The sequence below is a fragment of the Cervus canadensis genome, chromosome 32, assembly GCF_019320065.1.
Source record: "Cervus canadensis isolate Bull #8, Minnesota chromosome 32, ASM1932006v1, whole genome shotgun sequence".
NCBI lineage: Eukaryota > Metazoa > Chordata > Mammalia > Artiodactyla > Cervidae > Cervus > Cervus canadensis.
In genome coordinates this window covers 7,613,265-7,628,787 of record NC_057417.1, presented here as the reverse complement: position 1 = coordinate 7,628,787, position 15,523 = coordinate 7,613,265, and the positions used below count along the sequence as shown (strand labels likewise).

Below are 15,523 nucleotides of genomic sequence, written 5' to 3'. Positions count from 1 at the left end.
AATAAGAAAAAAAATGTTCCAGTGCTTGTAGAACATACTTGGACCAGGAGCAGAAACTCGGTGTCATCTTATCAGTCTTGTTAATATCAGCTGTATTTAAGATTGTTTATATAGTTCTTAGGTTTCCCAGGTGACACGGTGATAAAGAACCTGCCTTCCAATGTAGGAGACTGGGTTCAATCCCTGGGTCGGGAAGATCCCCTGTAGGAGGAAATGGCAACCCACTCCAGTATTCTTGCCTGGAGAATCCCATACACAGAGGAGCCCCGTGGTCTACAGTCCATGGGTTGCAGAGAATTAAACATGACTGACCAGCTGAGCACACACATACACCCTATAGTCCCTCCGTTACCATGTTACTGTTGCTGGTAATCCTGGAATCCCCTAGGAGCCTGTAGAAATGTAAACTCTCAGGCCCCACCCCATGGGGTCTCAAAGAGTGGGACATGATGGAGCAGCTAACACTTTCACTTTCTTTCATACCTACTAGATCAGCAAGTTCATTTAAAAAGTGTCCTGGCCCAACCCATTGATTTAGTGAGTATTAGCATTTGAGAGGCAAGGCTCTAAGATGGCCCCTATCTATATATTGATGCCTATGACCCAGAAGGCCAAATGCCTTAGGAAATAAAACTTATTTTCATCGTTTTTCTTATATCTGAATGGTTATCCTTTCACAAATGTCTTATAGGACCATATTTCTCCTTGTTCCATTCAAACAACAATGAATTAGAAAGAAATTTGGGTGAAGTGTTAGAAAAAAAGAACATACCTTCAAACTCTTTGGGGATATTCATTTTTAACAAAACAAAGAAAATTTTAAAATTTGGCAACTATTGATAAAATGATACCTTCTGAAATTTTTAGTGCCCACTTCCTGGGAAGGGGCTAAGGCTGTCCTGAAAGACAATTATTTGTAGTATTGTTCCAAATAAAAAGTAGACTTTAGAACAATGGTCCCTAAACATGTTCTGAAAGGTCCCGTCAGGCTCCTCTGTTCATGGAATTCTCCAGGCAAGAATAGTGGAGTAGGTAGCCATTCCCTTCTTCAGGGGATCTTCCTGACCCAGGGATCAAACCGGGGTCTCCTGTATTGCATGCAGATTCTTTACCATCTGAGCCACCAGGGAAGCCCTATAGGGGTCCAGGTAGCAAATACTTTAGTCTTTGTGGGCCATATGTTCTCTGTTGCAATTACTTAGCTCTGTCATTGTAGCATAGAGCAGCCATAAATAAGATGCAAGTGAATGAGTATAGTTGTGTTCCAATAAAACTTTATTAATACTAAAATTTGAATTTTATATAATTTTCACCTATCATCAAATATTATTCTTCTACTGATTTTTTCCCCCTCAGTCATATAAAAATGTAATTATTCTTAGCTCATGGCCATACAAAAAGGTGGTAGGCCAGATTTGGCTAAAAATCTGTAGCTTGCCTGCACCTAATTTAAAAGATTAGTTTTGAATCCCTTCAGTGTCCACCTGAAACTATCACAACATTGTTAATCAGCTATACCCCAAAACAAAATAAAAAGTTTAAAAAAAAATTAGCCTTAAGTCCATGGGTCCAGAAATCCCGTTGGTTTATTTTGCATTTAGCACCACAATAATTCTGTCTGTGTAACCTTGGGCAAAATGCTAAAACTCTCAATGTCTCAGAATCCCCATCTGTTAAATGGGTACAATAGTAGTACTTGTCTTATAGGGTAAATTAGGGGATAATCCAAAGGAAACATTGAGAGGGTTTGCCTGGCACATAGCAAGTCTTCAATAAGCAGTTTTTGGAACTGTTACTATAACATTTGAGGATCCAATATATTTATTATCTTATTGAGTCAATTAAATGTTTTCTGTAGAATCCTCTATTAGCCTAAATTTGGGAGGCAGGAGAACAAAGTGAAGTGAGTCATTATATTTTTTAAACAATAAAGAATCAGGGAGAAAATTGTACACATATCTGATGTACTATCCTTTTTCTCTGCAATTTTGTCACAATAAACAGTGAAAAGAAAAAAGTGATGTGTTTCTAAGTAGGAAAATCAAAACTTACTAAATAAATTGGAATGAGGGATTATTTACACTATAGGCGGATTCACTCCAGGGCTCCTTTAAATATGGAAATCCCTTGGCACAATTAAAACATGATTTGATTTATAAGAATTAAACATACACACTGCATTTTCTGCAGCCTCTGTGCCTAAATGGAAATACCTCGGTACGTAAAACGCTCCCATAACCCTTCAGAGAAGCTCATCTTTCAGGCATGTATAAAAGCTTTAGGTATTAGCTGTGAAAATATGCTTACACGGATTAGCTCAATGCTAGTCTATGTTCAAAAATGCATAACTATAAAAGCCAAAATCGTCCACAGCCCTTCGGGGCTTTGGATAAATTTATCAATTGGAAGCAGTTACCTCCATTGGCAGGGACAAGAGAACAGAAGTTTGATGCTTATATGACCCTTCATAGGGAGCCCTCACGATAGCTCATTATTGGTCCTTAAGGCTAAGGTAGGGTTATTAGGACAAAGTACCATTGACTGGGTACCATCTCTTCAAAAACAGACATTGACTTTCTCACATTTCTGGGGTCTAGAAGTCTGGGATTCAGGTGTTGGCAGGATTTGACTTCTTCTGAGACCTCTCTCCTTGACTTGTAGATGCCCATCTTCTCCTGTATCTTGTGTCTTTACTGGGCCTGCCCTCTGCATCTGTGTCCTAATTCCTCTTTTTTATGGGGACATCGGTTGTGGGAATTAGGTTCTACCCTCATTTTACCTTAATCGCCTCTTTAAAGATGCTTTCTGCACACACACTCATCTCCTGAGCTAGGTGTAGGACTTCCATGTATGAATTTTGAGAGACCACCACTCAGTCCATTACCGTAGAACAAAGAATGTGTGTGTCTTTTTCCTGGATGGGGAACCAAGGGTGACCTCTCTAGGACTGTGTAATTGATGACTGCGCGCCTTCTTCCGCAGCCAGCCTCCGCAGAACTTGACAGGACTAGCTCAGACTGGAAGCGAAGTACACTTTGATGTTACAATGCTCCCAAGCAAAGACAAAATTGGTCAACGGACAATAGGGTCGAGATGAAAAGTAAATCAATTCTGGCCTCTTTGCCCACAGAAGTATTCAGACCAAAGATACGTAACCATTTTCATTTTGTTTATAAATATATGGAGATGACCTCGGGCCTGGTTCACTCTGAGCTCATCTGCAGAGCCTTGGATTGCTCTGTTGGGCTGCTGAGGGTTGTTCAGTCACTAAGGCATGTCTGACTCTCTGTGACCCCGTGGACTGTAGCCCACCAGGCTCCTCGGTCCATGGGATTCTCCAGACAAGAATACTGCAGCGGGTTGCCATTTCCTTCTCCAGGGGACCTTCCTGACCCACATCTCCTGCTTGGCAGGCGAGTTCTTTACCACCTGCCAGGTGGAGACAAATAGATCCAGTTTCTAGGAGAAGGAGAAGTGAGTGGGAAGGGAGGGGAGTTACCTCAGGGGAAGGAAGCTTCCTGGGAGAAGGACCAGCCTGTGTGATGACCTGGAGGTGTGAAACTGCACCCTTGTTCCAGTTGACTTGCATCCAATTTCATCACCTAAGGGTTGGCAGCAGAGAGAAAAAAAAAAAATGTAGACACTTTCTCCTTCCTGTCTGTGCTAGGAGACACTCCCGCTGGGCTTCTTCTTGCCCTTCCAAGGGCCAGAAATGGTCCTCTGTACAGTGGGGAATCTCCAGGTGAGAAGGAGAATTGAGCTGCCCCATCTGAGGTCTGGATCCTGGCTCACCGGCCCCTGCGGGAGATGCCAAATCCTGACTGAGAGTGGCCCAGGGGACGTACCTCTTGCCAGATGTTGGGATGCTGGTGGTTGTGGCTCTCTGAGTATCAAGTGACAGGCTTTGCCAACGGCTCCAGTGATCCCAAGATCACGGTCAGTCACACCGAGCCCGGTCCCTGCCAGTTGCAGATAGAGTCATCAGCATTGCAGGAAACGGATGAGCAGGCTGCCCAGGTTTCTCTTAAACTGGAAGAGTCAACCTTCAAAGAACCAGAAAAGAGAAGATGAGTAAGACCTGTAGGCATGCAAACCCCCAGCTATCAACAAGGGACGGAAAGGTTGGCTGGGAAAAGCACTGTTTTTATCAAAGAAAATAGAAATGAGGAAGTCTTTAAAAACATAATCATTTAATCACATTCATGAATCCCTCTGAGAACCAGGTACTTTGGTGGGCATGGCAATCCACTCCAGTATTCTTGCCTGGAGAATCCCATGGACAGAGGAGCCTGGCGGGCTGCAGTCCATGGGGTCCAAAAGAGTCGGACATGATTGAAATGACTTAACATGCACACACGGGGATAAAAGGATGAGTATGATTTGGCTCTGATCCAGGAGAATTATCTGCAGCTGAGACCAATATGTAAATAAAAAGTTGTAATACAGCATATCAAAGGATCTACTAGGGAGATTTTTAAGTGTGATAGGAGCATTGAAGATGGAGTAATTAATTAACCCCTGGGGACTGGGAAGAGAAGAGGTAACTTTTAAACAATACAGAAGGGTCGAGGTGGAGGACAGCCTTTTTTTTTTTTTCAATTGAACCACATGTAATTGTCAATGTTCAACCATCTTTGACATAAGAAAAGTCAATTTCATATGATTTAACCTAAATCCCCTGGAGGAGGAAATGACGACCATTCCAGTATTCTTGCCTGGGAAATCCCACGGACAGAGGAGCCTGGCAGCTTACAGTCCACAGGGTCTCAGAGAGTTGGACACGACTTATTCACTAAACAACAAGAGCAGGAATAGAATAGAGGTTTCATCCCATCTGCCGAGGCTGACCTAGTGGTAGTAACTGCTTGGAAGCTATTAAGAATGACCCAGAGGATCCCAGGCTAATAGAAAAAGATACTGTTGAAATCTGATGAAAGGTTTCTCCTGGCTAATGGGTGGATGGATAATGGAATGGGTAGATACTGGTATAAATGGAACATACCTGCCATCCTTAAATTCTAAGGAATTTATAAGCAGAGGCATAGAAGTCTGAGAAATACCAATATCAGCATAATAACTAGTCAGTTCTTGGTAGTTGGAGGTGGTGGGTCTATATTTGGGGGTGATGGCAGGGGCAGATCAGAGACTCTGTTCGAGAGACTCGTTAGAAAACTCAGTCAATGCTGTATCACAAAGTGCCTTAAAAAAAAAAGAAAAACTTTTATTGGAGTATAGTTGATTTATATCATTGTGTTGCTTTCTACTGTACACAAAGTGATTCAGTTATATACGTACATACATCCACTCTTTTTAGATTCTCTTCCCATATAGGTTATCTCAGACTGCCTTGATGACATTATAAACACTCTTTTTTTTAGAAAAATATATTTTTATTGAAGGATAATTGCTTTACAATATTATGTTGACTTCTACCATACATCAACATGAATCAGTCACAGGTATACATATGGTACACTCTCTTTACTGTGGTCTGTACCCTGTTATCTGTTTAACTTTTTAGATAAACACATATTAGCTGCCCGCACCTAAAAAACACACAGAGGTGACAGTGTTCTTCTCTGCTCCTTTGGTTTTCTTTACTTCTAAACTTTCTTGTAAGGAAAGGTCACAAAGTACTAAGAGAACCTACAATAAACACTTTGCAAATTAAATTGGAGAATGTTTTCAGATAAAATAAAAGCCAAGTCCTGTGACAGTATGGATTTTGTTTTACAAAGGTCAAAATCATCGCATAAAGATTTTTTTTTTTGCTACAAAGAGAACATCCAGAGTTATTTCTGTCTTTTTCTGAGGATCCACAGCATAAGAAAATGAGGAAAACATCATTATGCACTTCCAGAATTTAGCCTTCCGGAGAGAATCTGTGTGGTGTCCCAGAGGGCTTTGCTGTGTCACAGAGCACAGTATTGAAAACTGTCCCTAAGTCCTTAACTGCACAATACTGAAATGCCCTTCTGGATATGTTTTTGCTACGGTTATATTATTTTTCTTTGGAAACCTCGGCACCAAAGGAGGAGGACATGGCAGCCCACTCCAGTATTCTTGCCTGGGGAATCCCATGAACAGCGGAGCCTGGCGGGCTACGGTCCATGGGGTCTCAAAGAGTCCGACACGGCTGAGCACGCACGCGCACACACACCACTCAGTCTAGAGGTTCTAACTCCCTTTCATTGACGTTGGGAAAGACAAGAAAGGATTCCGGAAGCCCTTCCTAGGGCAGGTCTCCAAGGATGTAGGTGAGTTGATGGGAAGTCAGGGCTGCTTCTCCTGAGAGATGGCTTCCCAGTGGCAAAGATGACAGGAAAAAAGAGGAACAAGTAGAGGCGATTGACCTTGCCCATCCAAGGAAGGGAACAGAAACCACAGGAGCCCTTATCCATCATTAGCAAGGGGCTTACAGGTCCTCAAAAGTCCCTCTCATTCTTCTCAAATTCTTTGAGATTGAGCTTCACAGCCACAGGATTGCAGGACCGATAACCCAAAAGATTCCTCACCCTGGCCATCCTTGGAGCAGATGGTCTTTCCACAGGAAGTCATAGATTGAGAAGATACCCTAGGATGCCACTGCTTGTCCCCGCTGTAAAATTCCCCTTTGTAAGGATAATCCCAGCGTCCTTTGCTGTAGGTCAGGGGCAGGAGAGGCATCACTGCAGCGCACCATGGTCCGCAGGCTTAGGAAGCCGCCTCAGACACTGGAAGGCACAGAGCTTTAAGGAAGGAACCGGAAATGCAGAAGCCAAAGGTGGTTTCACCCGAGTCCGGTGTGGGTCCAGGGTGGGTCCCAGGGATGGCCAAGTTGCATTTATTTTCTTCCCCTGCCTCACTTCTCCTTTTCCTCTGAAGAACTGATTCAGAAAAAAACTAAAATGGGGGGAAGAGGAAAAATTTTCTTTAAATAAATCGATGCATGTGCTTACCACTTATTCAGTTGAGCACATCTCCAGTAGTACATACAATTCATAACCCTTCCTGGAGGTAGGTATATTCACCCTCATTTTCCAGATGGGAATCCTGAGGCACAGAGAGGTACAGTGACTTACTGAGATCACACAGCTAACTAATATCTGCATCAAGCTTGTTGTCCACGTCTCTCCAATATTTCATTCTTTTTTTTTTTTTTTGGATGTGGACCATTTCTAAAGTCTCTATTGAATTTGTTGAAATATTGCTTCTGTTGTTTATGTTTTGGATTTTTTTGGCCCTGAGCCGTGTGGGATCTTAACTCCCTGACCAGGGATCGAACCCATACCCCCTGCACTAGGGGGCAAAGTCCTAACCACTGGACTACCAGGGAAGTCCCATCTCCGATATTTCTAAAGCTCCCTTTTGAGTATGCCATGCTGCCTCCATACCTGATCTGAAACCAGGCTCCACTGCCAAACCCCATGTGAAACAGAAAAGCCAAGCATGTGATGGGCTGGGCGGCGGGCTCCTACCAACCCCCTCTGACTAAGGCAGGGGGCTTCCCTGGGTGTCCCCATCCTGCGCCCGGGGGTGTGGCTGTGTTTGCATTTCTCTGCCTCTCTCGCGTGTGTTGCCATGGCTCCCGGGTGGAGCGGGCGTGCCTGTTCCCAGACCAGACACCATCTCTCTCTCTCTCTCTCTCCCGTAGGCACCGTGCTATTGTGCCAGGCAAACCAGGAGGGATCTTCTATGTACAGTGCCCCCAGTTCACTTGTATATACTTCCGCAAGTAAGCCCATCTGCGTGGCTTTTTTTGTTTTGTGATATAAATCTGAGTCTGATCACCTTCCCTCCCATGTAAGTTCTCTCCCCCTCCCTCCGCACCACCCTCCCTTGTGGCTTTCTGCCAGGTGAAGCTGATCCTCACAAGCATGTCTTCATTTTTCCCTGTTGCCTTAGCATCTACCCCCTCTGCTCATTACCCCCGAATCCTTCCTTGCCCCAGCCATTCTTTGTTAGACCCTTGTCAGCGCGGGGACCAATGGATGGGACGCGGGGCTTTGGGTTGGGAGCAGGGGGGTGGGAGGGAGGGCATAGCTGGTTGCCTACTTCTATCACAGCTTTGCAAATGTATATGAAAATAACTGACATCAGATATGCAGGCCATCCCTAGCCTCGCAACAGGTGCTTGGTTGTTGCTTGTGGTACGGTGTTCTCATGGTGGGAAATATCACTGGCCTGTGGCCGGAGACTTGTTTGCAAGGCTGTGTTATCTTTTGTGATTCCACTGAACAGGAGGAAATGGGAGGAACATGTGGTTCTCCCCCATTTAACTGGGGAGGGGTGGTGGTGGAGGGAATAATAGTTTCAAAGCACTTTAACAGATATGGTTATAGCCACGAATTCCTAGAAGGAGGAGACCAAAAAATAAATGTGGAAGAAGAGGTCACAGTGCTGGCAAGGAAAGACCAAGGATTCCTCTGCCGGGGATGGGTCCTCTAGGGAGGAGATGTGCCCCACTCCCACCCCAATTCCCAGAGCAGGTTGAAGAATTCAGGGTCTCGCTGAGTCCACCGTGGTTCTCCAGCTGGCTGGCCCCTCCTCACAGTCCCTTGGCACAGCCAAGAAAGACCTTCCCATCTCTTTCATACAATGTGTCTACACCCGATGGAATCTCCGTAACTTCCTGATGGGTCCCCACTGGGATAGATGGTCAAGAGTGAGTCTGGGGGCCAGAGGGGAGGTGGGCTGCTTCTGAGATCAGCTAGAGGAAGGGACGGGTGGGGGTCAGGGGCAACAGCTCAGGGTAATTAGAAGGATGAGAGACTGAGGGGAGTCTTTACCAGGTACCAAGGTCAAGCATCTCAGTTCCCAAAGGCTGAGACAAACCAAACTCTTCGCTGTTGGGGCAAAGGTTAGAAACAGTCCCCAGGAAGCCAAACCCGAGGGTCCCTGAAGGCATCGGGCCGTGGGGGCACCCCAGTTGTTTCTCCCAAGCAGAGTGTAATCTTCAGCAGAAGCTTTGACACTCCTTCAATGGAAGGTATTTTTCTGTGTTCCCTGAGAAGCCCAAGTCTAACCATATCGGCAAGAAATGGTTCTTCCTGAATTTATGAATATTGCCCCATTGCCAGTGTCATGCATGTATCTCCTAGAACTAGAAAGCTACTGCACATTTTCACAGGCTCAACCTTGTTTAATCCTCAGAGTCTGCACCAGGTAGGTATTACCGTGTTTGCTTTTCAGCTGAGGAGGTGGAGGGCAATGAGAAGTGGAGTGATATGCCCAGGATCACACAGCCAGGATATCACACAGCCAGGATATGGTAGATGCGTTTTTTTGAACTTGGGGAGATTTTTCAACCATTGTCTGTTTTTCTGGCTCCTTTTGATGCTAAATCTTATCATCTTCCCGTGGAACCTATTTCTCCTTCTGTATAAATTTTATTTTCAGTAAGAAAGAGGGTGACCCAAAACTCACCATAAGATACGGTATATTATTTGTGGTTTTCTTTAACATTGTTGTCCTATAGAACCGTCTAAAATGAAGTGTTCTATATCTGCGTGATTCAGTGCATGGTGCGGGTGGGACCAAGGCATGGAATTTTAAATTTCATTAAAGTTTAATTAATGTTACTCTAGCCCCATGGGTTGACAGCTACCATTTTGGGTAATGTGGCTCTCTATGTAATATGTATATTTCAGTTTCCTTTATAGAAATGAAAAACAAACAAACAAACACATTAACTCCAAGAAAGGTCTAGTTTGAATTGGTATAGCTAAGTGACTTGGGGAAAATGTGTGTCATTAATGTCAAACATGAAAATATGTCACAAATTCTCCAAATGAATAAATAGGTAGCAAAGATGATTTAGACATAAAATCATCTAAATCGGAGATCAGCAAACCACACCCTCAAGGTCAAATCCAACCCCCACCCTGTTTTTGTAATGCTGGTAAACCAAGAATGACTTATTAGATTTTTCAAAGGACTAAAAAAATAAGCAAAAGCAAAAAATAATATATGACAGACATAAAAACAAAAGATAGCTCAGTTGTGTCCGACTCTCTGCAACGCCATGGACTGTAACCTGCCAGGTTCCTCTGTCCATGGGATTCTCCAGGCAAGAATACTGGAGTGGGTTGCCATGCCCTCCTCCAGGGGTTATTCCTGACCCAGGGATCAAGCCCCTGTTTCTTATGTCTCCTTCACTGGCAAGTGGATTCTCTACCACTAGTAACACCTGGGGAGCCCATATGATGATAGACATAGGTGTCCCACAAAAGCCTAAAATAGTGACCGCCTGACTCTTTACAAAAAAGTGTGCTGATCTCTCATTTAAATGGTCAGTTTTATTATTGAAAATACAAAATGGAAATAGCATGTCACTGGTTATAATGAGACTTTTTTTCCCCCTGGAGTTTCAAAGTAAAAAATTTATAATAATTATAGAAACTGCATCATGTGTGTCCAAGACCCTTCATTTTTAAATTGCACGATCCGTCATATTACCTACACATTTTTCATCCTATTATCTTCACTTATTATCATGTCATATGCACTTTATGAAAATATGTTAATGGCCTCATAATAATCTATTGTTTAATGATATTATATTTTAATGTATCCACCCACTGCATTGTTGGGTACTTATATTGATAGCAATTTTTCAAAAATATTAAAGAAAATAAATGTCCTTGCATATACCTAGTATATAATCATTTTAAAGAAAACAATTAATAAATAGCTAATCCTACTGTATGCGGGCTCAGTCGCTCCATCGTGTCTGATTCTTTGTGACCCCAGGGACTGTAGCCCGCCAGGCTCCTCCATCCATGGGATTCTCCAGGCAAGAATAGTGGAACAGGTTGCCATTTCCTCCTCCAGCAGATCTTCCTGACCAGGGATCAAACCCAGGTCTCCTGCATTGACAGGTGGATTCTTTACCACTGAGCCATGTGGGAAGCCCAGCTAATCCTACTACCCTCTAACAAAGCCAAACAAAAACTAGTTTCTTGCATTAAGCATCTTCACTTGTCAGTTCCTTCAGCGAAGGTATTCAGATCAACAAGCTCAATTGTTTGTTTGTTTTGGTTGGTACTTTGTAAGGACAGCCAACCCTGAGACCCCTCCTTTTGCACTTGAGTTCCAAGTTTCCATCTTGAGGCAGTGGCTCTGAGTATATAAAGGCGTTCCATCCCTCCCTAAGACATGTTGCTGAGATTTCCTTTCTGTTCTAGTTCTCAGAATCAACAGTGCCTTTTGGAGCTGGACTGTTTGCAGTTGACTGACTTCTTTGAATCATTCATTTATATATTCTTTTCCAGATCAAGGTGTCCATTCTAGTTACAAAGTCACACCCTATTTTCTATAAATAATTCAGCCAGAAACTAAGAGTTCATTCTTACAGGTATACACACACAGTCTGGGGACCCAAGCACCATCATCTAAGATTCTTTTCCTGACTCCAGGTCTGACATCCGCAGGGCTGAGAGTCAGGGGCCTCGTCTTGGAGGTCTGAACAGTGTGGCCTTTCTTTCTCTAAGAATCCAGCCTTCTTCCCCAAAGCTGAGGCTCCCTTAGGTCTCAGCAGTTTTTTTTTAGGCCACACCAGTGTTTCAACTTGAAAATGCATGTGTTTCTCATTTTTATCTAACAATTGTGCTCCTGAAGCAAGGTGTGTGTAAACCGCACTTTTATCAATGGGATGCTGGTATTTATGGACTTCCTGGATTACACCCAAGTTTGTACTTTTTTCTATGGATCTTTAGCTGGCCTTGGATGTTTTAGGCTTAAATTGTCCTTCTGCCTAGCCACATAGCTAATCATCTGTAAATAACACCCTTAAATGCAGTAGGAGAGATGGTTTTTAAAGGAACCCTGCTGAATTAGTCTGTAATGAAAACAATTCTACCAAAGTTATCTGTTTTTTATGATGCATTTATGGGTAATGGGTTTCCTTCCCCACCCTCCTCCTCATGATATGTCCCAGGACATTGAAAGCATTAAGAGAACGATTTTCACTCGGGGCTCAATGTCCACACAATCCAATCCCACATTTTCTTCCATCGCACTCCCACTGAGTCCAGCACTTCCTCCTTTTCCCCAAACTTGATCCTCCTTGTGTGAAACCCACTTCAAGCTGTGTCCCAGAACGTCACGCTTCCTTTTTCATGTCCTAATAAACCACTTCCATCCATAGTGTATCAGACTTAAGTGACGTCTGAGCAACAGTCTGGAGAATTAGATAAGATCACCTTGGGCCAAATGGAAAACATTTAATGTCAGTATTTGTGTCTTAAAATATTAACCTTTCTTACTCACAAATCAGAAAGAGACTCATGGTCTTAGAGAATGAACTTACGGTTGCTGGGGAGGAAGGGATAGTTAGGGAGTTTGGGGTGGACATAAACACACTGCTATTTTTAAAATAGATAATCAACAAGGACCTGTAGCACAGAGAATTCTGCTTAGTGTTAAGTGGCAAATGGGAGGGGAATGTGAGGGAGAATGAATACATTTATATGTGTGGCCGAGTCCCTTCGCTGTCCTCCTGAAACTATCACAACATTGTTCATCGGCTATACCCTAATATAAAATAAAAAGTTAAAAAAATTAACTTTCAATCAACTAAGTTAAATTACATAAAATTATTTTAGTGACTTTCAAATAACCAATTAGTTCATTAACATCATGCTTTGCTTTGTGTAACAAACAATGCAACCCCTCAACAGAGAGGTTTGGGGAAAGTGGGGGCAGGGCTGAGGACCTGCTCGGTGCCCCCCTCTTCCTAGGGCCAGGGGTCTGGGGGCTCCTTCTGTTGGGGGAAGGGCGCTAAGTATATTATTATCCTCACTGCATACGGTGGTTGCTTACATCAAAAACAGCTTTAGGCTGAGAGGTCATTGGTGTTTATCAAATAATCCAAAGTCACGGTCAATATAGGGTTTCCTTGGTGGATTTTCAGACAGAATAGAATCTGCCTGCAATGCAGGCAACTCACGTTCAATTCCTGATTCCCTAGAAGATTCCCTGGAGGAGGAAATGGCAACCCACTCCAGTGTTCTTGCCTGGGAAACCCATGAACAGAAGAGTCTGGTGGGCTATAGTCCATGTGGTCCCAAAGAGTTGGATACAATTGAGTGACTTTTACTCACTTGCATTCCTAATGGTAAATATAGATACATTATATTTGAGTAGATGTATTAAATATTAATGAAATCAAATATACTGACAGCCAAGTACTTCTCTGTTAAATAGTTATACACTTGAGAAAATTGGAGATAATTCATATATACAAATCTGATCCAAGAAAATGCCTGAATCTAAAATCATGGTAATGTTCAACTATTTACAAACCCTCTGTGTAAATCAAGCACCAACATCTGTGAGTGGTAAATTCCTCCCCCTTCTAAAGTTCTTCAAGTAATTATTCAACAGTTGTTGTCGTTCAGCCGCAAAGTCGTGTCTGACTATTTGCGACCCCACAGACTGCAGCTCAACAGTTCCTGGGAGCTCTTAAATTTATTTACTTTTGATTTAGTGTACCTTCAGGCATCCTTAATCCTGACCTGAAGAAAGACAAAAAAAAAGATGGCTTCAGGCAGAAATAGCAGGGTAAAAATTCTGTCACCTTTCTTCCAAATTAAGACATTACTTCCATTTTTCTCAGTTGAAATATCAAGGTAAATCATTAGTTCCGTGAATGGGACTAATGGAACATCCACTCCCAGTATGGATTAGCAAAGTCAGCTCTTAACGGATTCCTATTTCCACATGGGGTAGATGTGTGCAGAAGCAGGTCAATGTCACCTGCTCTGTCTTTCTAGTTTCATAAATAGATTTTAAATTACAAAAGTAGCATGTATTCACTGTAATGAGGGAAGCAGGCAAACACACAGACACACTTATCTGTATGGAATGACGCAGTAATATCCCCCCAATGTGTCTGCAAACACATGCCTTTCAAGTAATCTGTAATCTGACTCTCTGGTAAGTTATCTTTCCACATTTTCTCCATAACAATGCAAAGAAGGACATACACCAGTGAGAACAAAGTATTGGAGTTTCAGCTTCAGTATCAGTCCTTCCAATAAATATTCAGGACTGATTTCCTTAGGATGGACTGGTTGGATCTCCTTGCAGTCCAAGGGACTTCTCCAACACCACAGTTCAAAAGCATCAATTCTTCGGCACTCAGCTTTCTTTATAGTCCAACACTCACATCCATACATGACTACTGGAAAAACCATAGCTTTGACTAGACAGACCTTTGTTGGCAAAGTAATGTCTTTGCTTTTTATTTTTTTTTTTAATTTTTTTATTAGTTGGAGGCTAATTACTTCACAACATTTCAGTGGGTTTTGTCATACATTGATATGAATCAGCCATAGATTTACACTTATTCCCCATCCCGATCCCCCCTCCCACCTCCCTCTCCACCCGATTCCTCTGGGTCTTCCCAGTGCACCAGGCCGGAGCACTTGTCTCATGCATCCCACCTGGGCTGGTGATCTGTTTCACCATAGATAGTATACATGCTGTTCTTTTGAAACATCCCACCCTCACCTTCTCCCACAGAGTTCAAAAGTCTGTTCTGTATTTCTGTGTCTCTTTTCTGTTTTGCATATAGGGTTATCGTTACCATCTTTCTAAATTCCATATATATGTGTTAGTATGCTGTAATGCTCTTTATCTTTCTGGCTTACTTCACTCTGTATAAGGGGCTCCAGTTTCATCCATCTCATTAGGACTGGTTCAAATGAATTCCTTTTGACGGCTGAGTAAAATTCCATGGTGTATATGTACCACAGCTTCCTTATCCATTCATCTGCTGCTGGGCATCTAGGTTGCTTCCATGTCCTGGCTATTATAAACAGTGCTGCGATGAACATTGGGGTGCACGTGTCTCTTTCAGATCTGGTTTCCTCAGTGTGTATGCCCAGAAGTGGGATTGCTGGGTCATATGGCAGTTCTATTTCCAGTTTTTTAAGGAATCTCCACACTGTTTTCCATAGTGGCTGTACTAGTTTGCATTCCCACCAACAGTGTAAGAGGGTTCCCTTTTCTCCACACCCTCTCCGCATTTATTGCTTGTAGACTTTTGGATAGCAGCATCGCTGAACTGGTGTGGTAATGGTCCTCATTGTGGTTTTGATTTGCATTTTTCTATAATGAAGTGATGTTGAAGCACCTTTTCATGTGTTTGTTAGCCATCTGTATGTCTTCTTTGGAGAATGTCTGTTTAGTTCTCTGGCCCATTTTTTGATTGGGTCATTTATTTTTCTGGAATTGAGCTGCAGGAGTTGCTTGTATATTTTTGAGATTAATCCTTTGTCTGTTTCTTCATTTGCTATTATTTTCTCCCAATCTGACGGCTGTCTTTTCACCTTACTTATAGTTTCTTTTGTAGTGCAAAAGCTTTTAAGTTTCATTAGATCGCATTTGTTTAGTTTTGCTTTTATTTCCAATATTCTGGGAGGTGGGTCATAGAGGATCTTGCTGTGATTTATGTCAGAGAGTGTTTTGCCTATGTTCTCCTCTAGGAGTTTTATAGTTTCTGGTCTTACATTTAGATCTTTAATCCATTTTGAGTTTA

The 15,523-nt window shown here is 42.7% G+C and overlaps 1 protein-coding gene across 20 annotated transcripts in view; it reads left to right on the top strand.

Moving 5' to 3' along the window:
• The window catches only part of RBFOX1 (RNA binding fox-1 homolog 1), a 2,068,635-nt gene that overhangs the window by 1,961,613 nt on the left and 91,499 nt on the right, over window positions 1-15,523 (top strand). For all 20 annotated transcript variants that reach the window (XM_043455516.1, XM_043455518.1, XM_043455526.1 and 17 more), the window contains one exon: window positions 7,634-7,714. In XM_043455516.1, the coding sequence (XP_043311451.1) occupies window positions 7,634-7,714 (81 nt within the window). The remainder of the gene's footprint in view (window positions 1-7,633; window positions 7,715-15,523) is intronic.